This window comes from Tamandua tetradactyla, chromosome 7, assembly GCF_023851605.1.
Source record: "Tamandua tetradactyla isolate mTamTet1 chromosome 7, mTamTet1.pri, whole genome shotgun sequence".
In the NCBI taxonomy this organism is placed as follows: domain Eukaryota; kingdom Metazoa; phylum Chordata; class Mammalia; order Pilosa; family Myrmecophagidae; genus Tamandua; species Tamandua tetradactyla.
This window is the reverse complement of record NC_135333.1, coordinates 12,037,885-12,061,187: the sequence shown is the minus strand read 5'-3', so window position 1 is coordinate 12,061,187 and position 23,303 is coordinate 12,037,885. Positions and strand designations below refer to the sequence as shown.

Genomic DNA, 23,303 nt, shown 5'->3' with positions numbered 1-23,303 from the left:
TAAAGAGGTAATGTGGGGCAAAAACAATATAAAAAAGGGAAATACAGGGGTATGGAAACAAAGAGTGTGTAAGCTATTAAAGGTAAAATGGTGTGCTGGTTTGAAACTATTATGTACTCCAGCAGAGGCATGTTCTTCTAATTCATTCTTGTGGGAGCAGACCTAGTGTTGGGTGGGACTTTTTGCTTAGGTTGTTTCCATGGAGATATAATCCAGCCCATTCAATGTGTCTTAATCCTTTTACTGGAGTCCTTTATGAAAGGATGCAAAGAGCTCAGAGCTCAGAGATGTTTAGAGAGAGAAATGCTCCAGGGAAAGCTAAGAGAGAGAGAAATGCCCAGAGACATTTTGGAGGCAGCCATTGAAACCAGAAGCTGGGAGAGAAGGACCAGCAGACATCACCATATGCCTTCTCATGGAACAGAGGAGCACTGGATGCCATCATCTTTTGTTTAGTAAAGGTATCCTCATGATGCCTTACGTTGACATTTTTATGTCCTTAGAACTGTAAATTTACAATCTAATAAATCCCCTTGAAAAAAACTACCCCATTTCGGGTATATTGCATTCTAGTAGCTTTAGCAAACTGAAACAGATGGTATACTTTCAAAATGATATGTTATAGACTTAAGTTGTATAATATAAACTCCAAAGTAACCACAAAAAAATATCCAAAAAAACCATACACAAACAGAAATGAGAAAGGAATCAATCAGTTACAGCACAAAAGAGCAATAGTTAACAAAAGGTGGCTTTGGTAAAGGAAAAGAGAAACAGAATATATGACATAAAATAACAAAAGACAAAATGGATGAAGTAAGTCTTGCCTTTACAGTTATAATACAGAATGTTAATGGATTAAGCTCACCAATCAAAGACCCATATTGGCAGAATGAATAAAAAAGAATGATTTAACAAAAATATTGTTTACAGGAGACTCAGTTTAGACCCCAAAATACAAATAGGTTGAAAATGACAGGATAGAAAAAGATAATCCATGCAAATGCTAATCAAAAAAGAGCTGGAACAGCTATATTAATATCAGACAACAAGACTTTAAGTCAAAAGTTGTTACAATGGACAATGGTGGCTCAGTGGCAGAGTTCTTGTCTGCCATGCCAGAGACCAGGTTCGATTCCCAGTGCCTGGCCATGCAAAATAATAATAATAATAATAATAATAATAATAATAATAAAATACATAAAAATAAATAAAAAATAAAAAGTTGTTACAAGAAGAAAGAAGTTCACTACACCAGAAAGAAATAACAATCATAAATATTTATGCATCTATCCATAGTGCTTCAAAATACATGAAGCACTGGCAAAATTGAAGAGAAAACAGGCACCTCTACAATAATAGTTGAAAATCAATACACCACTTTTGTCAATGGGTAGAACATCTAGATCAATAAGGAAAGAGAGAACTTGAATAATATAAGGAACTAGACATATTCCTAACCGACATATACTGAACACTGAACCACAAAAGTGCAAGAGATTCATTCTTCTCAAGTGCACATGGATCGTTCTCCAGGATAGACTACATATTAGGTCACAAAACAAGTCTCAATAAATTTACAGAGAAAAAGCTTAATAGGATTGAGGCTAAGATGGCAGCTCAGTGAGGTGTGGGATTTAGTTCATCCTCCAGAACAGCTACTAAATAACCAGAAACAGTACAGAACAACTGCTAGGGCCACATCAGTGACCAGACACACAGCATACCCCAGTCTGGACCAGCTGGACCAGCTGTGAGCCCCCCAGAACCGTGAGTTCCCCAAGCCGCAGAGCCAGCACCCTTCCCCCACAGGCTGCTTCCCAGAGGAGAAAGGAAAGGGACTTTACCAGCAGCAGGGGTTGAGCACAAGTAAGCTCCAAGTGTGGAATTAATTCACACATTCTGACTACTAAAAATAGGCCCCCAGCTCAGCTGAACCTGGTCAAAGTGCAGGTTGCTGATTTTTGCCCCGGTGTCAAGAGGGCAGGGCTGACAGAAAAAGAAAAAAAGAAACAGACATTTTTTGGATCAGATAGTGCATAATACTTCAAAGGGTCTGGGCCTTGAAGGAAAGGAGGGGGCACATAGGATCTGAAGGTACACAAAGCAACATACCAAGTTATGCTTTTGATTGGCAAACCTGAGGAATGGGGGTCCTGCTGTGAGAAGGATTTTTCTCTTTCTTTTTGGTGGCTTTGTTTCTAGAAAGGCTTGACTGTCTTTGGATAAAGCAGCAGGGCTTCTCAGGCTTCAGCTGCCCCAGGCATAGGCAAAAACAAGCTTTTCTGAGTGTTTGTTTGGAGCCTGTGCCTTCCCTAGGAGAAGGGATGGCCCAGCTCAGGTGGAATCCCTCCCTCAAGGAATTCAAACCCCAGAGGTTGGAAAATTGAAGCGATTAAAGCCAGCCTACAAACTCTCCTTTGTCTCCACCACACCCCTAGCAGGGAGAGTCTGCCAAAGTTAAAGGTACCACATCACCTTATGCTGGTGGGACCTGCAGGCAGACAAGTGCCACATACTGGGCAGGATAGGAAAAACACAGAGTTCAGAGACTTCATAGGAAAGTCTTTCAACCTGCTGGGTCTCACTCTCAGGGAAAACTGACACAGGTGACTCCTTCCTCCTGACAGGATGCCAGTTTGGTCTGGGAAAATCTGGCTGGGGTCTATAATACCTAGATAGACCCTCCTAAGGGTGGGGAAGAAAGGCATCATACCACTAGGGCAAGAAACAAGAAAACAAGAACTGAAAATTCTGATCTGTTAAACAAAATCTAAGCTAGAGGTCCAGAATAAGCTGAACTGAATGTCAAAGAACAGATAGACAACAAAGTCATAAGGCAAGAAAATCTGAGGTAAAAGAAGTGAAAACAATCTCCAGAATAAACTAATTAAGGTATTAAATGCCTAGACGCCAACAAAAAATAACAAATCACACTAGGAAAATTGAAGATATGGCGAGTCAAAGGACCAAACCAACAATTCAAATGAGATACAGGAGTTGAAACAATTAATTCAGAATGTTCAAACAGATGTAGAAAACCTCATCAAAAAGCAAATCAATGAATTGCGGGAGGATATACAGAAGGCAAGGAATGAAGAAAAAGAAGAAATTGAAAGTCTGAAAAAACAAATCGCAGAACTTATGGGAATGAAAGGCACAGAGAAGAGATGAAAAGAAAACAAGGGAAAACTCTGTCATATTTCAAGAGTCAGAAGATAGGATTAGTGAACTGGAGGACAGAACATCTGAAATCCAACAAGCAAAAGCAAATATAGGGAAAAGAATGGGAAAAAATGAGCAGGGACTCAGTGAATTGAATTGACAACATGAAGTGCACAAATATACATGATGTGGGTGTCTGAGAAAGAGAAGAGAAGGGAAAAGGAGGAGAAAAACTAATGAAGGAAATTATCAATGAAAATGTCCCAACTCTTATGAAAGACTGAAAATTACAGATTCAAGAAGTGCAGCATGCTCCAAACAGAATAGATCCAAATAGACGTACTCCAAGACATTTACTAATCAAAATGTCAGATGTCAAAGAGAAAGAGAGAATCTTGAAAGCAGCAAGAGAAAAGCAATCCATCACATACAAGGGAAGCCAATAAGACCATGCGTAGATTTCTTAGCAGAAACCATGGAAGCAAGAAGACACTGGGATGATATATTTAAATTACAAAAAAAGAGGAAAACTGCCAACCAAGAATTCTATATCCAGCAAAATTATCCTTCAAAAATGATGAGAAAATTAAAACACTTTCAGACAAAAAATCACTGAGAGAATTCATGACTAAGAGACTAGCTCTGCAAGAAATACTAAAGGGAACAACAGAGGCAGATATGAAAAGACAGGACAGAGAGATGTGGAGAAGAGTGTAGAAATGAAGACTATCAGTAAAGGTAAAAAAGAAGAAAAATTAGATATAACATATAAAATCCAAAAGGCAAAATGGTAGAAAAAAGTACTATCTGTACAGTAATAACACTAAATACTAATAGATTAAACTTCCCAATCAAAAGACATAGACTGGCAGAATGGATTAAAAAAACAGGACCCTTCTATATGCTGTCTACAGAAAACACATTTTAGACCCAAGGATGAGCATAGGTTGAAAGTGAAAAGTTGGGAAAAGATATTTCATGCAAATAACAACCAGAAAAGAGCAGGAGTAACTATACTAATATCCAACAAATAAGACTTCAAATGTAAAACAGTTAAAAGAGACAAAGAAGGACACTATGTATTAATAGAAGGAACAATATAACAGGAAGACATAACAATCATAAATATTTATGCACCAAGCCAGAATGCTCCAAAATACATGAGGCAAACACTGAAAAGAGAAATAGACACATCTACTATAATAGTTGGCGACTTCAATTCCACACTCCATCAATGGACAGCGCATCTAGACAGAGGATCAATAAAGAAACAGAGAATTTGAATAATACAATAAATGAGCTAGACTTAACAGACGTTTATAGAACATTGCACTCTGCAACAGCAGGATACACCTTTTTCTCAAGTGCTCATGGATCATTCTCAAGGATAGACCATATGCTGGGTAACAAAGCAAGTCTCAATAAATTTTAAAATATTGAAATCATACAAAACACTCTCTCAGATCATAAAGGAATGAAGTTGGAAATCAATAATAGGCAGAGTGCCAGAAAATCCAAAAATATAGGGTGGCTCAACAACACACTCTTAAATAACCAATGGGTCAAGGAAGAAATTACAAGAGAAATCAGTAAATATCTCAAGGCAAATGAAAATAAGAACACTTGGAAGAACTAGAGAAACAACAGAAACTAACCCCAAAGCAAGCAAAATGAAAGAAATAATGAAGATTAGAGCAGAAATAAATGAAATTGAGAACAGGAAAACAATTGAGAAAATCAATAAAACCAGAAGCTGATTTTATGAGAAAATCAATAAGATTGATGGACCCTTAGAGAGGTTGACAAAAAGAAGAGAGAGGATGCAAATAAATAAAATCAGAAATGGAAGAGCAGACATAACCACTCACCCCGCAGAAATAAAGGAAGTAATGAGAGGATACTATGAACAACTTTATGCTAATAAACTCAACAATGAAGATGAAATGGACAACTTCCTAGAAAGGCATGAACAACCAACACTGACTCTAGAAGAAATAGACGTCAACAAACCAGTCACAAGTAAAGAAATTGATCAGTCACTAAGAAGCTCCTCAAAAAATAAAGTCCAGGACCAGATGGTTTCACACATGAATTCTACTAAATATTCAACAAAGAATCAGTACCAAACTCTTCTTACTCAAACTCCTCAAGAAAATTGGAGAGGGGGGAAAGCAACCTAACTCATTCTACAAAGCTAACATCACCCTCATACCAAAGACAGACAAAGATATTACAAAAAAAGAAAACTACAGACCAGTCTCTCTAATGAATATTGATGCAAAAATCCTCAACAAAGTTCTAGCAAATTGAATCCAGCAGCACATTAAAAAAATTATACACCGTGACCAAGTAGGATTCATCCCAGGTATGCAAGGATGTTTCAGCATAAGGAAATCAATTAATGTAATAATACACATATCAACAAATCAATGTAGAAAAAGCACATGATCATCTTGATTGGTGCAGAAAAGGCATTTGACAAAATTCAACATCCTTTCCTGCTGAAAACACTTCAGAGGATAGGAATAAAAGGGAACTTCCTCAAAATGATAAAGGGAATATATGAAAAACCCACTGCTAACATCATCCTCAATGAGGAAAAACTGAAAACTTTCCCCCTAAAATCAGAAACAAGACAAGGATGTCCACTATCACCACTGTTATTCAACATTGTGTTGGAAGTTCAACCCAGAGCAATTAAACAAGAAAAAGGGATACAATGCATCCAAATTGGAAAGGAAGAAGTAAAACTCTCATTATTTGCAGATGATATGATACTGTATGTTGAAAACCCCGAAAAATCCAAAACTATTGGAGCTAATAAATGAGTACAGCAAAGTGGCAGGTTACAAGATCAAAACACTCAAAAATCTGTAGTGTTTCTATACACTGGTAATGAAGAATCTGAGGGGGACATCAAGAAAATAATTCCATTTACAATTGCAACCAGAAGAGTAAAATATTTAGGTATAAATTTAACTAAAGAGACAAAAGACCTATACAAAGAAAACTACAAGAAATTGTTAAAAGAAATCACAGAAGACCTAAATAAATGAAAGGGCATATCGTGGTCATGGATTAGAAGACTAAATATAGTTAAGATGTCAATTCTACCTAAATTGATTTACAGATTTAATGCAATACCAATCAAAATCCCAACGACTTACTTTTCAGAAATAGAAAAACCAATAACCAAATTTATCTGGAATGGCAGGGTGCCCTAAATAGCTAAAAGTATCCCGAGAAAGGAAAATGAAGTCGGAGGTCTCAAGCTACCTGACTTTAAGTGTTTTATAAGGCTACAGTGATCAAAACAGCATGGTAGTGGCATAAAGATAGATATACTGATCAATGAAATTGAACAGAGTGTTCATATATAGACCCTCTCTCATCTATGGGCAATTGATCTTTGATAAGGCAATCAAACCAACTCACCTGTGACAGAACAGTTACTTCAATAAATGGTGCCTAGAGAATTGGATATCCATATGCAAAAGAATGAAAGGGGATCCATATCTCAACCTTATACAAAAATTAACTCAAAATGGATCAAAGACCTAAACATTAGATCTAAAACCATAAAACTGTTAGAAGAAAATGTACAGAAATATCTTATAAATCTTATAATAGGAGACGGTTTCCTAGAACTTACACCCAAAACACAGACATTGAAGAAAGAAAGAAAGAAATGGAGCTCCTCAAAATTAAACACTTTTGTGCATCAAAGAACTTCATCAAGAAATTAAAAAGGCAGCCTACGCAATGGGAGACAATATTTGACAACAATATATCAGATAAAGGTATAGTATCCAGAATATATAAAGAGATTTTCAACTCAACAATAAAAAGACAGACAACCCAATTACACAATGGGCAAAAGACTTGAACATACACTTCTCAGAAGAGGAAATACAAATGGCCAAAAGACACATGAAAAGATGCTCAACTTCCCTGGCTATTAGAGAAATGCAAATCAAAACCACAATGAGATATCATCTCACACCCACCAGAATGGCCATTATCAATAAAACAGAAAGTGACAAGTGCTGGAGAGGATGTGGAGAAAGAAGCGAACTTATCCACTGTTGGTGGGAATGTCAAATGGTACAACCTCTGTGAAAGGCAGTTTGGCGGATCCTCAGGAAGCTGAGTATAGAATTGCCATATAACCTGGCAATACCATTGCTAGGTATCTACTCAGAGGACATGAGGGCAAGAACACAAACGGACATTTGCACACCAATGTTTATAGCAGCATTATTTACAATTGCGAAGAGATGGAAACAGCCCAGATGTCCATCAACAGACATGTGGCTAAACAAGCTGTGGTATACACATACGATGGAATATTATGCAGCTGTAAGACAGAATAAAGTTATGAAGTTTGTAACAACATGGATGGACCTTAAGGACATTATGTTGAGTGAGATTAGCCAGAAACAAAAGGACAAATACTATATGGTCTCACTGATATGAACTGACATTAGTGAATAAACTTGGATTATTTCATTGGTAACAGAGACCATCAGGAGACAGAAATAGGGTAAGATATTGGGTAATTGGAGCTGAAGGAACACAGATTGTGCTACAGGACTGATTGTAAAAACTCATAAATGAATAGCACAATACTATCTATGTGTAATACAGTAATGTTAGAACACTGAATGAAGCTGAATGTGAGAATGATGGAGAAGGCCTGGGGGCACAAATGAAATCAGAAAGAAAGATGATAAAGACTGAGATGGTATAATCTAGAAATGCCCAGAGTGTATAATGATAGTGACTAAATGTACAAATTTAAAAATGTTTTTGCATGAGGAAGAACAAAGGAATGTCATTACTATAGGGTGTCAAAAATAGATGGTAATATTTTAAAATTTTAACTCATGTGAGACTAAAGCAAAAAATGTTTATTTGATACAAAATTTTTATTTTGACTAGTGCATTTCCTAATATAGCTTATGTGGACAGCTTAACTGAACACCATAAGTATATGGAACCTTGAGTAGGGCATAAGATTTTGTAGGTTTGTCCAGAATGATATCCCAATAAATCCCAGAGTGATTTGAACAGTGAGTAGAAAAGCATTTTCAAAGTCCCCTTGGGGGAATGGTGAGTAAGGGGGAAAATGCAACTTCCCCAAGTGAATAATTCTTGATATTCTCACAAGTAGTGGGGACAACAAAAGCTATAAGCTGAGCCCCCAATCTTGGGGGTTGTTCATATGAAACTTAAGCCCACAAAGGATAGGTCAAGTCTACCTAAAATTAGACCTAAGAGTCACCCCCAAGAGAACCTCTTTTGTTGCTCAGATGTGGCCTCTCTCTCCAGCCAATACAACAAGCAAACTCACCACCCTCCCCCTGTCTAGGTAGGACATGACTCCCAGGGGTGTGGACCTTCCTGCCAACATGGGACAGAAATCCTAGAATGAGCTGAGACTCAGCATCAAGAGATTGAGAAAGCCTTCACGACCAAAAGAGGGAAGAGTGAAATGAGACAAGATAAAGTGTCAGTGGCTGAGAAATTCCAAACAGAGTAAAGAGCTTACCCTGGAGGTTATTCTTACACATTAAACAGATATCACCTTGTTAGTCAAGGTGTAATGGAGAGGCTGGAGGGAACTGCCTGAAAATGTAGAGCTGTGTTCCAGTAGTCATGTTTATTGAGGATGATTGTATAATGATATAGCTTTCACAATGTGACTGTGTGTTTGTGTAAGCCTTGTGTCTGATGCTCCTTTTATCTACGTTATTAACAGGTGAGTAAAACATACGGAATAAAAATAAATAATAGGGGGAACAAATGTTAAATTTAGTTGATTGAAATGCTAGTGATCAATGAAAGGGAGGGGTAAGGGGTATGGTATGCAATAATTTTTTTCTGTTGTCTTTTTATTTCTTTCTCTGAATTGATGCAAATGTTCTAGGAAATAATCATGATGATGAATATGCAACTTTGTGATGATATTGTGAATTGCTGATTATATATGTTGAACAAAATGATAGTATGTTAAGATTGTTTTTGTTTGTTTGTTGTTATATTTTTTAAAAATTAATAAAAAAGTTTTCAAAATAAATAAATAAATTTACAGAGCATCTTCTTTGACCACAGTGGAATGAATTTGGAAATCTGTAACAAGTGGAGAACTAGAAAATCCATAAATATATGGAAGTTAAACACACATTCTTAAGCAATCAGTGAATCAAAGAAGAAATCACAAAGAAAATCAGAAAATATCTTGAGACAAATGTAAACAAGAACAGAACATATCAAAATTTATGGGATGCAATGAAAACAGTACTCAGAGGTAATTAACCTTAAATATTTATATTAAAAAGGAAGAAAGAGCTCAAATCCAAGACTAAAGTACACATATGGAGAAACTAGAAAAAGAATAGCCCAAAGAGACAAAGGAAGGAAATAACAAAGATTAGAGTGCAGATAAAGGAGACAGAGAAGGGAAAACATGATAGAAAGAATAAACAAAACTCAAACCAAAAGTTGGTTCTTTGAAAATATCAATAAAATTGACAAACCTTTAGCTAGGCCTACAAAAAAAGGAGAGAGAGAGGATGCAAATCATTAAAATCAGAAGTGAAATTGGGAACAATACTACTGACCCCACAGAAATGAAAGGATCATAAAAGAATTCTAAGAACAACAATGTACCAACAAATTAGATGACCTAGATGAAATAAACAAGTTCCTAGAAACACACAAACAATCAAGCTTTAGAAGAAATAGAAGACCACACAAACCAATTGCAAGTAAAGAGATGGAATCAGTCATTAAAACCTCCCAACAAAGAAAGCCCAGGGTCAGATGGCTTAACAGGTAAATTCTATCCAACATTCCAGGAAGAATTAACATAGTACTACTTGAAACTCTTACAAAAAGTAGAAGAGGAAGGAACGCATCCCCAACTCATTCTAAGAGACCAACATCATCTTCATTCCAAAGCCAGATGAAGATATCAAAAGGAAAGAAAATTACAGACCAGTATATATTTTGAATGTAGTTGCAAGAATCCTCAATAAAATATGGGCAAACCAAATCCAGCAGCACATTAAAAGAATTGTGTCCTGTGGTCAAGTGAAATTTGTCCATGAAGTTCTTGCCAGAGCAATTAGGTAAGACAAAGAAATGAAAAGCATCCGAATTGGAAAGGGAAAAGTAAAACTTTCACTGTTTGCATCAGACATGACCCTATTGAAAGTCCTGAAAAATCTATGATAAACTGCTAGAGCTACTAAACAAATTCAGGAAACTGGTGGGATACAATGTAAACAAGCAAAAATCAGTAATGTTTCTGTACACCAGTAATGAACAAACTAGGGAAAAATTATGAGAAAAAAACCCATTTACAACTGCACCTAAAGGAGTCAAATATATAGGAACAAATTTAACCAAGGACATGAAAGACTTATGTAGGAAAACTAAAAACTTTGCTAAAAGAAGTCAAAGAAGATCTAAATAAATGGCAGGGCATTCCATGCTCGTGGATTTGAAGACTAAATATTGTCAGCATGTCAGTTCTACCCAAAATGATTTACAGATTCAATGCAATCCCAATAAAAAATTCCAGCAGCCTACTTTGCAGAAATGGTAACGACTATCATCAGATTTATATGGAAAAAGTAAAGTATACCAAATAAGAAAAATCACCTTAAAAAACTAAATTTGAAGGACTCATACTTTCCAAATTTAAAACTTACTACAAAACTACAGTGGTCAAAACATCATGGTACTGGTACAAGGACAGATATATAGATAACAGTGGAATCTAAATAGACCTCACATCTGTGATCAATTGATTTTTGACAAGGATGCTAATCTACTCAGTTTGGAAAGAATAGTTTCTTCAACGAATATTGCTGAGAAAACTGAATAACCATATGAAAAAGAATGAAGGGGGGGGTCTGTTTCACACTATATACAAAAATAAACTCAAAATGGATCAAAGGCCTAAATATAAGAACCAGAACTATAAAACTCCTAGAAGAAAATAAGAAAGTTTCTTCAGGACCTTGCTTTAAGCAATGGTTTCTTATACCTTACACCAAAAGCACAAACAACAAAAGAAAACATGGATAAATGGGACCAAATCAAAATTTAAAACTTTTGTGCATCAAAATACTTCATCATGTAAGAAAAAAAGATAACCTATAGAATGGGAGAAAATATTTAAAAACCACATATTTGATAAGGATTTAATTTAGAATCTATAAAAATCCTACAACTCAGCAACAACAGCAAAAAATAATGATAATAATAATAACCTAATAAAAAAATGGTCAAAAGTCTTGAAAAAATATTTCTCCAGAGAAGCTATACAACCAGCCAGAGTACACATGAAAAGATGCTTAACATCCTCAGCCATTAAGGAAATGCAAATCAAAACACATTGAGATACCACTTCACACCCACTAGAATGGCTACAATTTTAAAAATCGAAAAAATAACAAGTAGGTAGGATTTGGAAAAACAAGAACACATTCATTGTTGATGGAAATGTAAAATTGTGCAGCCACTGTGGAAAACAGTTTGGTAGTTCCTCAGAAAGTTAAGTGTAGAATTACCATATGACTTGGCAATCCCACTTCTAGATATACAAGAAAATTGAAAGGAGGAACTCAAACAGATATTGACATTATTCACAATTGCCAAAGATCAAGCATCCCATCAATAGAAGTATGTATAAGCAAAATATCTTATATACATAAATGTAACATTATGCAGCCATGAAAAAGAAGGAGCTCTGTTACATGTGACAGCATGGATGGACCTTGAAGACATCATGTAGAGTACAATAAGTGAGACACGAAAGAAAATATATGATCTCACTAATATGAAGTAATTAGAACAAGCAAATTCAGAGCCAGAAACTAGTATGCAGCGTACCAGGGGCTGGAGTGCTAGAGAACAGGGAGTTAAGGCTTAATTGGTACAGAATCTATGTTGAGGGTGATGGCAAAGCAACACTGTGAATGTAATTAACACACTGAATTATATAACTGAATGTGGTTAAATGGGGAAATTTTAAGTTGTACATATGTTACTAAAATAAACATTTTTTTTTTAAAAAGATGAAAGCCAGATGCTTACTTCTTTGATTGCACTATTACACCAGAAAGGGTGTAAATAGATACTTCCACTTTTGAGAAAATAGACTTACCTCAGAAATGCTAAATACAATAATAATTCATGTTCGTTTGGCCTTGTTGAAGAATAAAAGGCTCTACATATGTGTTTTTTTCCATATAACTAATCTTTCCCATTCAAATGCCACTCCTAAAAAAGAATATTCATAATTATTTCTAAAATGACCACCTCCCTGTCTTCTTAAACAGAAGATACAAATCCAACAAAATCTTTTCCTTTGTAATGCAGAATCATCATGATGAATGTTATTATTTTACTACTTAGTAACTAACCTGAGTTTACTTTATCTTTTCTCTTACCATGATGTCATCCCACCAAGTGTCATTTTTCTAATTTGAGTGGACTTCCTTCTAAAATACTTCTGCCCACACATCATTCATACTTGCTACATCAAGTGTGCTATGTGTTGGTAGACAAAATAAGCACATTTGTTATAGGTGCACATAAAATAAAAGTATGATAATAATGAAAATATATAGGTTTTAGTGATTTTTTTAAATCATTATTGTTTTGTCCCAGGGGTATTTTTCTATTTCTTCAAAATTATGGCTTGTATCTAGGTGAAATCAAGTCTACGAGGGAAATATTATGGAGTTTTGAAATATTTTATAACTACAGAGTACTTTTACTCTGACAAACTCAAACCTCTCTTATAACATGATTTCATCGACATTTTCAAATAGTGCTGTAAACAGCAGATTATGCAGGGTAGAATTCCTTTTCCTTTTAAAGGATGTTGATAATTCTATTACTTCATGGTTTGGGGTGAACTAATGCTTTGAATGCATGACAAAGCTGCCCTAGATTCACATGGTAACAGATAGAGATTTGTATTTCTCAGATTGTTAATGACTTGAATGTCCAATCAAACAATAGACTGAAATTTTATGATAGGTTTGTTATTGAACTTTTTTTTTTTAGCTGTGAGAGAGAAGCGAATAACACACGTACAAGATTAATTAGCAACTATTTTGCCGAGAAGGGTAATGTTGCTCAGCCATCTGGTAGACCATTCTTGGGAAGCCAATCTTGATGGATTACTCATTAAACTCTTCCAGCACTGTGTTCCAAGACTGTCAGCAGTCCTCCAGATTCTTATTAGACCAAGGTTGTGCCAAGATTTAGAAGCAGTGGGATCATGGAATAGTGTGGCTTCATATTTGTCAATAACAATAAACAATTCAGCTGTGAGACAACTACTACAAGCCCAAACTAAAATATCTTGGTGGCATTTGTACCCTTATAATGCCATAGCTCCACCTCAGAGCTTATAAAATATTTGGCAAAGAGAACATGAACACCACGTTATCTTGAAAGAGCTGAACAAAAAAAATTGTTTGGTATATTTTTATACAGTACTATGTTTTTCATATTCTTAATGTCATTTATTCATAAATCTGTTCATTCATTCAGCAAATATTCATTCTTTAGCTACTTTTCCTGGAACTGTTTTAAGTGCCAAACTTACAGTCTTATAACAAGGAGGAAAGTTACCCTAACTTCAATTTTTTTTGTCTAAGAATTTTACTCTGTCCTGAAGCCATGTTCTCTCGAGGTCCTGTGATGGAATTTGCATCTTCTGCAAGATATTTATTACTAATTATTAAGTTAGAGTAACTTCTACAATCACAATCTCTCAAGATTGCTAATTATATCACTTTACAAGCATCAGTTAGAAGTTCAGTACTCTTAAATATAAAATCAAATGGTTTAATGTGACCTCTGTCTCTGAAATATGTCATGTAAAAATTCAATTTTTGTGTTATCAGTAACCTCACAGGCAAATTTCTACTGAATTCCAGGCATGATGCAAAATTTTCAAAACACATTTTCCTTAATCCTCAAATGGTTGAAGGAGATGTAAATGAGAATTTATAATCAAATCAAACAAATATTAATAGAGTATTATACCTCAAAAAAGGGAGGTTTTCAAAACAAAGGGGAGAGTCCTACTAATCCATCTTTATCATTCTCCTCAGCAAGCATTTAGTAAGTCCTAATTATAGTATTGCTCTATGGAGAAAAACCTGCCACACAGACCTTGCCTTGTCCTCTAGAAATGAGTGGTTTGAAATAGTAACACATAGGACACAGTGAGACAATAGCGTCCTTACATTCGTTCGCTTCTGAATTTCTTTTCTGCAGTCTCCCGACATTTGCTTTCACTACATTTTTTCGAATCCTTATCAACACTTTAACACCTAACTGCTTGTTCTTTCTTTCTTTCTTTGTTTTATTCTAACCACACTCTTTGCTATGCACAGAGATCAGAAGTTCTTTACCATTTATCTTTCAGGGCATCTCTTCCTCCTTCTTATATCTACACTCTGCACACTTCATCATGTGCTGTAACTCAGTTTCCCTTTCTGGAAAGTAGTGCTAATAATATTTTCTTAGGCCACAGACTGCTGAAGATAAAAAGACTAAATATGCCAGAATGAGATAAGTGGGCACCCAGACTTTTCAATCCTGCAATGGATGTTATGTTGTTCTGCCTGGCATAAGCGGAAAGGGGTGTTCAGGAATTCAGAACCTGACAAACTTTAAGCCCCTGCTCACTATGATGGGTCACTTATCCTCATAAATCATCTTACCATTTTACAGCCAATCGAAAAAGGGGGTAGGCAGATACAGAGAACTATATATAAGACCCTATTTGGGACTACTCAGCCTTGATGTAGGCAAATTTATGAAAATCATTTCCCTGAAAATACTTTGGAAAAAAGCAAAAATCATACAATGAATAAACAATGAAGATAAAATAGCTACCATATCTAAAGTGTCAATTATGCAGGTTTCAGTTTCCTTACTACTCAAACAAATACCAGGCAATGATTTGGTTTACATAATGGAAATTTATTTGTTCCTGATTTTGAGGCTAAGAGAAAGCCCAAATCAAACATCATCAAGCATTTCTTTCTCCCTGAAGACTGTGGTATTCAGGGACTGGCTGCTGGTGGCCCTTGGTCCTTAGCTTATCACATGGCAAGGCGCATAGTGGAGTCTCCTGGCCTCTCCCTTCTCTTCTGAGTTCGGTTGTTGTTCAGCTACTGACTGCTCCCACTGTGGCTTTCTCTCTCTTATTCTAAATTTATTTCTCTTATAAAGGACTCCAATAATAGGGTTTAGACCCAACCTGATTGAGGTGGGCCACAATTTAACCGAAGTCACCTCATCAAAAGGTCCTACTTACAATAGGATTGTACCTGCAGGAATGCATTAGGTTTAAGAACATGTTTTTCTGGGACACATACAGCTCTAAACCACCAAAATACTCAAAGCACTATACCAATCTTTTACATGTATTCTTATTTAATTCTCACACTACTCTTGCAAGACGGATTTATTACCTTTCTTTAATGGAAGTGGGAGCACAGAGAATTTAAGTAACAAAAGCTAGAAGTTGTCTCCAAAGTTTTTGTTCTTTCCACAGCACCACACTAGCTCCTGAATTTTAGCAAGGATCACAGAACTAGTGAGTATGTAGCTGTAAGCACCACCCACTTTGAGAAGGCCTTGACCTTGAACTGAAAGGATTGTGGAAATGATGACAAAAAGTATAATTGATGAAAAAGTTGTTCCTTTGTATAAAAAGAATGTTCTATGCAAGGAGGAGCTGGATTGGGAGTGTGGAGGAAAGATGAGTGGGACACAGTAATAGTCTTCCAAGGACATGGCAGAGAGGATGATTGGCAGTTGTTCTTTATTTTTGGCAATAACAATGCAATGAGAGGCAGAGGGAGAAGAAGTCCCCAATTAAAATATTTGCAAAGATGCTTGATATTAATCACAATGGATGTCATAGTACCCATGACAGATAAAACTTCAAGGAATAATTTATTAACCAACAAAGACACGTGGGTGGGGAGAGAGAGGAAATGATAATGCTTGGCTGTGCCGTAGCATGGAGCTTAGTGACTCAATCCCTGCTGAAGTAGAAAAGCTCCCCGTGACTGACAGCTGGTAGTGTGGATAGATCCACAGTCCTGGGACTGCTATGAGGATCCTAGTGTTAAAGAGAAATAAATCCATAAATAAATTGCTTATTGAGATGCAAAAGCAGATAATAAAATCGAACTTTTTTTGTATTTGCTCTACATATATGTGTTGATGATGGACTTGACAGTTATTTTTCGTCCGTTCCAGATTTCTCTAAGTGTTCAAGTTAACAAATTTTGTGTTGCCCCTTGACAAATGCAGTGGTAACTTGACCAGATGTTGTTAAGCTTTTGTTGGAAGAAATTGTTATGATTATTACAGGATTAGGTTCCAGTTGTTTCCAGGCCTATAAAGGAAATACATTTTTAGTTGTTAAATAAGCCTCTTCATGGTTCATGTCTGGGATAACTGTATAATTAATAGCAAAATCTATGCAGGAGACTGGGGTTCGATTCTCGGACCACGGACCCAAAAATAAAGATCTAGAGTGGTCTGGATGAAGTCAGAGCTGTAAGTTCAGTGCAGCATGAATGGTTCTTGATGCTTAAACATTTTCGACTTAATAATGATCTGTGTCATTGGAGAAGTCACTGATTTAATATTAGATATCCATGATGTTGGCCAGGAGTGATACAAGTGAAAACAGTTTTAAAAGTTTAAGGTTTCATGTAAATTTTGTTTGTGGAGGAACATTAACATAAAATAAACATGAGCTATATATAAAATTAGGGAATTGGATCCTATGATTTTAAAATAGCCTTCCAGTTCAGTGTCTGTAACTGTGTTCTCCTGAGCGGGTCATCACAGAGTGAGGGCGGTTATTGCACAGTCGCTCTCCAGGAACCACAATCATGTTAGGACCTTGTGTAAGAAAGCTGAAAGCTAAAAAACGGGGGGAAAACAATACAAAGCAAGGCTTTCAGGATGCCGAGAACTCATGTGCAACATGTGCTTAAAGGCAGCCAGACAGAATGTTATTCTCCTGTAAATCAGCAGTAAAAGCTAAAAGCTTTTATTTGTTCTTTTTTGTTTTCCTGAAACAGTGGAGGCACTACATTTGGGAACGCTAATGGCTGCCCATGGATATTTCTTTCCAATCTCAGATCACGTCCTCACACTGAAGGATGATGGCACCTTTTACCGATTTCAAGTAAGTTTAATAAAACTTTTCTTGAATGGGAAGATAAAATCAGGTGTTTCATTTGTTGGCTGTTTTTCAACAGAAATGTGAAAATTCTAACTTAATTACTTTGACTTAGTTTAGTCAAACTCATTCATGTTAAATTTAAGGCGAGAAACCACTCTGAGAAAGACAGAATGGGTTTAGTTAAGATGGTTTGTGGAAAGTTCAATTGTATAATGATTAAAGTTATATTTTAGATAGCCAGCTTAAGAGGAATTTTTTAAAAAATGATTTCATGAAATTCAGGAAGATGGGAGAGTCTTCATCTATAAATAGCATTTTGCTATTAGGGAAAAAGTTGAGAGACATAACTAAATTATTACACTCTGGACCCTGTCTGTGATCCAGAACAGTCTTCAGTCCATGCAAACTCTCAGAGGAATGTTTGAAGCTCCAAGGTAGAATATAGCTAATTATATAAACCCTCTACATGTTTGGTACCTGAGGCCCTTCTACAGCCTAATGCTTTGCATATGTATATTCATCTGAGATTGGAGGACAACTTAGAAAAGTTGCAAACTGAAAACAATCATTCCAGGTTATTTTGAAAATGATACTGACACTGTCATTTTTGCAGCAAATTGTCAAGGACCCTATTGTTAGTTGTTGTGCATGCAGTTGATACTATTGGTCACATAATTTACACTTACTTGAAGTATATTTTACATTTCATTGGAATTTATGATTGATGAATAGTTGATTAGTAAATTATAGCTTATAAAGTTTATGTGTGTGTAATGCTAGAGTTCAAACTCTGACTTATTTCTTATGGATATTTTTCTGGAAGATTCTCCCCATTGTCCAAATTTCAGATATTAGAGTAGTCTTCTCACCTAAGTATCATAACATGCTCTATATCTAAATAAATGACTGAATAGTAATTTGGGGACCTAAGAACTTATGTGGAAAAACTGAGAATAAAGAAAGGATATACTTTTGAAAAGTTTTTCTCATAGATCATTGTCTGAAAACAATTTCACTTCCACTTTCTTTGGACCCTTATATATCAAGCTATATAATCATAGAAAATTTTTGCACTAAATAGCTGAGAAAGTAATCTCCTAAAATAGTGATACTGACCTAAGACTTGAACAATTGAAATTAAGTAAATTGCTAAATTTTGAAAAGAAAGGCTTTAAAATAATAGCATATTCTTCTTTATTTAGTTAAGTTTAAAATAATATCATAATGTAATTTATTATTGTTACAGTAACTTGTGCTCTAGGTCAACTTTTTAATAAATAAAATTATTTGTGATTAGTAAATTAATTGTTTATATATGACTAACACTTGATTTAAAAGAATCAGTTTTTATTACAGGATTACATTTTTCTGTACAATCTTATTTACTTATAAAAATTTTTCATGTAGAGACTATCACTAAAGTTTAGGCCAAACCAGATTATCTCAAATTCTAAAATGAGATATCCATCTTAAAAATCAATATTTACAAATAATATGTAAAAGAACATATCTCTGCAAGAAAATCATTGACTATAGTCTGTTTATCTGTTGAAAATTATTTAATTCAAAAACTTCCTTTAAAATGAGCTAATTCAGACTTGTCCCAAAGTTGGTGTAGACTACTTGAATAATCAATGATTTGAATCCTTTTAACTTGGTTCTTATCATTCCCAGACTGAAATTAGCAAGCAGACGAATATTAAATGTCTTATCTGTGCTCACTGGTCAATGATGAGCAAAACTAGGAATAGACAATGGACCACCATATATGCTGGACCAAAGGGAGACCTCTTTTCAAAGAACTCCTGGGTTTAGACAAAGAGCCATCAAGTTCAAATATATATCTTTTGAAATTATGAGCATTTATGGTAAATATTTTAATGATCCATCTACATTTGAATTGGGTTCTAAATGTGCCATATTTATAAATCTAATAATCCAGAAGTTCCAGGAAGTAAAATTTAACAAAAAACAAAACCCGAAAAAAGTCAAGGATAATTGAATTCCTTCTGTAAGGTCTACCAAGGCATTAACCAGCCTGAATTTGAACAGCTCTCATGATTGAGAAAACATGATTGTTCAAGGCATTCACTTCTACTTTTGAGTTGGTTCCATTCAGCAGAAAATGCTTTATTACAGTGGACTGAAATACAGCTCCTTGTAAGAATGATTTTAAAAATCCATGAAGGGGTGCTAGGGTAATTCAGTGGTAGAATTCTCACCCACCATGTGGGTGACCCAGGTTCAATTCCCAGGCTGTGCACTTCCCGAAACAAACAAGCAAAGAAAGAAAGAAAAAAACGAACAAACAAAAATTCAACAAATGGTGCTGCAATAATGAGTACTCACATGGAAAAAGAATGAATTGTGACTCCGCCATACAGTATACAAAAAAAAAAATCCTTGTATTAAAATGAGAAACTTGGGATACCATGTTTACAATTCCTTCAGTGAATCATTAAGATTCTGGCCATTGTTAGGAATCTGAAGAAACTTCAGAGGATGAGTTCGAGACAAACAAGTTTTTTAATTCAATTTCACTGGCATGTCATAGTATATAAATTTGCCTCCGTTTTTAGTACATACTTTTTTATTGCACAACTTTCATATTGCTATAAACTTATATTGATTAATCATCCTCTATTAACTAGTTGGAATTGAGACCTGACATGATTCTTCACAGCACTTTTATGTGTTTCATCATATTAGTATATCTGTCAAAAGATTATTGAGCAAATGCTGGACAGTTTTGAATGATTTTCATTATAGCCAAAAAAAAAAAAAAAAAAAAAAACTGACCCTAGAAAACAAGCAATTTCATAATCTGAAATTCAAGTTGAATTTAAAACATGGAGTTTTTTAATTCTTACAGACCATAAAGGTTTACTATCATCTAAATTATCTTTACTGTAAGTCAACAAATTCTTAAGAATTTTTCTTAAGAAAATTCTCCCACTATTAGTGAAGAATGTTGGTTTTATGGCATTTCTACATAATATCATAGGATAGAATAGCTTCTAGATTCATTTTTACAATCAGGAAATCTCACTAAAATAAGTGATAAAAGCATAAAGAAAAATTGTAAGAATTCAATTGAGACTTTTTCTTCTTGTTTGGAGAGGAAAAAAGTATATGTCTAACCAGTCTGACTAGAATATTTAAAAAGAAAAAGGCATACATATAGACCCAAATAAAGAAGCAACCCGAGAGGGATACTGTGCTTCATGAGAGACATCTTAAAAACTGTTACCGCATGTGAACGCAAGATTTTAACTATTTCTGGCCCTCCACCACTCTACCATTCCCATAAGACCCCGATTCAATTTTATTTCTAAAAAAATCAGACTCTCAAACATCCATCTCCCATGGAGTCAAGTGGGGTTGGGGTGAGAAGGATGACACATATAAACCTTGATATCTCTTATATCTTCTTTTATATAGTAGTTCAGTTATAAAAAAAAATTCTCCAGTCATTTTGCTCACATATGCAAAAGAAAAAAAAAAAGACCACTGGTTATTTCTCCATTACAAAGGAGTAATTCTTAAGAAAGAACTGAAGTTATATCAAAATTTTCTGGAAGTCTTGGCCAGTTTGGAAAGTCTCTTCCCCCAGAGATTCAGACGATTCTCCCACTTACCTCCTTCCCATCCTTGAGAATCACGATTTTAAGGGGTAGAATAATCCAATAGATCCTCAGAGATTACCATAAATACATCCATTGCAGATCAATAATTAATGGACTAATGAACATAATTGGGTCCATCCACTGATGTCTGCAGTCACTGTTCCGTTGAGTCCTGGCATTATCATCTTCCCTGGAGGTAGGATTTGATAGAGTAGGAATAGGTGGTAACAGGGTTTCCTCATGAGCAGGACCCAGGCATGTCCATCTCTCAGAGTTAGTAAAGCCCTTTAGAAGAACTGAAATGTTTATTGTAATAGGGATTTTCCTGATAGGACCTTTTCTTTGTAGTTTAGTTAATGAATTTGTGGAATTTTACAGAATCAGAATTTGCTTATTGTTAATCGAATAAATCAATGAAGACAGTATTAGTTTAAAAAAAAACTTCTGTTTTGTGCAGTTTATAAATGTAGAGCAATAGTATTTTCATGAAACAGTGTTTTTAAATGGCAAAGGAAGGGGTGCAAGGGTAGCTTGGTGGTAGAATTCTCACCTGCCATGTGGGAGACCTGGATTTGATTCCTTCTCCATGCACTTCCTCAAGAACAAAACAAACAATCAAAACAAGCAAAAACAAACAACAAAAATTCAACAAATGGTGCTGAAATAATGGAATATTCACATGGAAAAATGACGAAATGTGACCCTGTCATACAGCATACAAAAAAAAAAAAAAAAAAGGTCAGAGGAAAAAAGTTGTTTTAATCTAGTTGGAAAATGCTGAGAGTTGCATCACATAACTAATGGAGATAGGCAAATGACTTCTAATCCTCAAGGATGGATTTTATCGATTAATATTTTTAATCTACCCGAGGCAATGTTGAGATGCATGATCCATGGAAAGCTGTTTGTTAGATTTACACATATTTTGTCCAGTCTTGCTGAATATAATACTCTACTCCATTTCTCTGTGGATCAATACCTTTTGTTTGAAAATGAAATCAGACTTTTTGGCTTTATGTCAGCTATATAAAGTTGTAACAAAAATATGATATTTTAAATAACCACTGGTCTTGCACATATTTGGAAACTGAGCAATTGCTTGGCAAAGTAAATGTAGAAGAAAAGCATTACAATGTCTCTCTGGGTGCTTATCCTGAATTACAAAATTATATTGTTAGCAAACTATTCTGCATAATTTCTAAAGATAAAGACAGTTCATAACCCAGAAACTCTGATAATCTTTGTTTGTCTAACTTGGGTTCCACTTCTTTTGTTCTACAGACACCTTATTTTTGGCCATCAAATTGTTGGGAGCCGGAAAACACAGACTATGGTCAGTGCACATCTCATCATTTTACTATTGAGAGCACAGTATGTCTTGATGAACATGTACTTAAATTGCATTGTTTTATTTATCATTGAGAAGAAGGAAACCACACTATTCAGTATGGGACTAATATTTCCAAGATTAAATTTATAAATGGCCCTCTTTTTAGAATGTCTTTCCCAAGCCTGGTGACATTTTTCATTGATGTGGTGCCATCTGTAACAATCAGAAAAGCTTCTGGAAAGATTAAAGAGCTATAAACAAGCTTTAAAATGTTATTATTTTTAATAGCACCATGGTCTACTAGAAAGAGTAAAAAGGACCCCAGAAAACCAGTTTATCTCTCTGCTTAGCTATAGAATTTTCTTTAAGACCCTGACTTTTCAAGAATCTACTTTTTCTCTATTATGTGAGATATCCTATTATTCTATAAGCTGGTGATTGTAGTAAACCATCAGAGAAGTCAAATTGTATGCAAGAGAAAAGGTGCAATATGAAAGTTAAATCCAATGAATCAAGCAGAGTGAACTTTGAATGAATTCAGTTAAACAGCCATGTTTTCAGTTAAGCTCTTCAAGGACAAAATAAATGCCTAGTAAGTACTGGTATTCTTACCTCTTCCTGAAGGCTGTAGTTTTCAAAGATAAGATTGCATGGTTTTTCAATGTCATTTCTACAAATATTTACTGAGAATGTTTTCTGATACCAAGTGCTCTCATGCTGGGGATTACAAAGACAGCTCTGACTTTATCTCTACCATTGAGTAATTCATAAACTAGATGAGAAACCAGAATTATAAAGTGGTAGTTTCTGTGTAGAATGTCAAGGAAATATAACAGATGTACATGCAAAATTGTATAGAAGTTTAGAGGAATAAGAGGTTGATTTATTTGTTGATTCCAGAGTGATTTCCCAAAGAACTGATAGCATTTGA

At 35.1% G+C, this 23,303-nt stretch overlaps 1 protein-coding gene across 1 annotated transcript in view; it reads left to right on the top strand.

Moving 5' to 3' along the window:
* RGS7 (regulator of G protein signaling 7) overlaps positions 1 to 23,303 on the top strand; it is a 532,876-nt gene that overhangs the window by 394,347 nt on the left and 115,226 nt on the right. The window contains exons 5-6 of the mRNA XM_077167813.1: positions 17,313 to 17,419; positions 22,324 to 22,375. Coding sequence (XP_077023928.1) covers positions 17,313 to 17,419; positions 22,324 to 22,375 — 159 coding nt within the window. The remainder of the gene's footprint in view (positions 1 to 17,312; positions 17,420 to 22,323; positions 22,376 to 23,303) is intronic.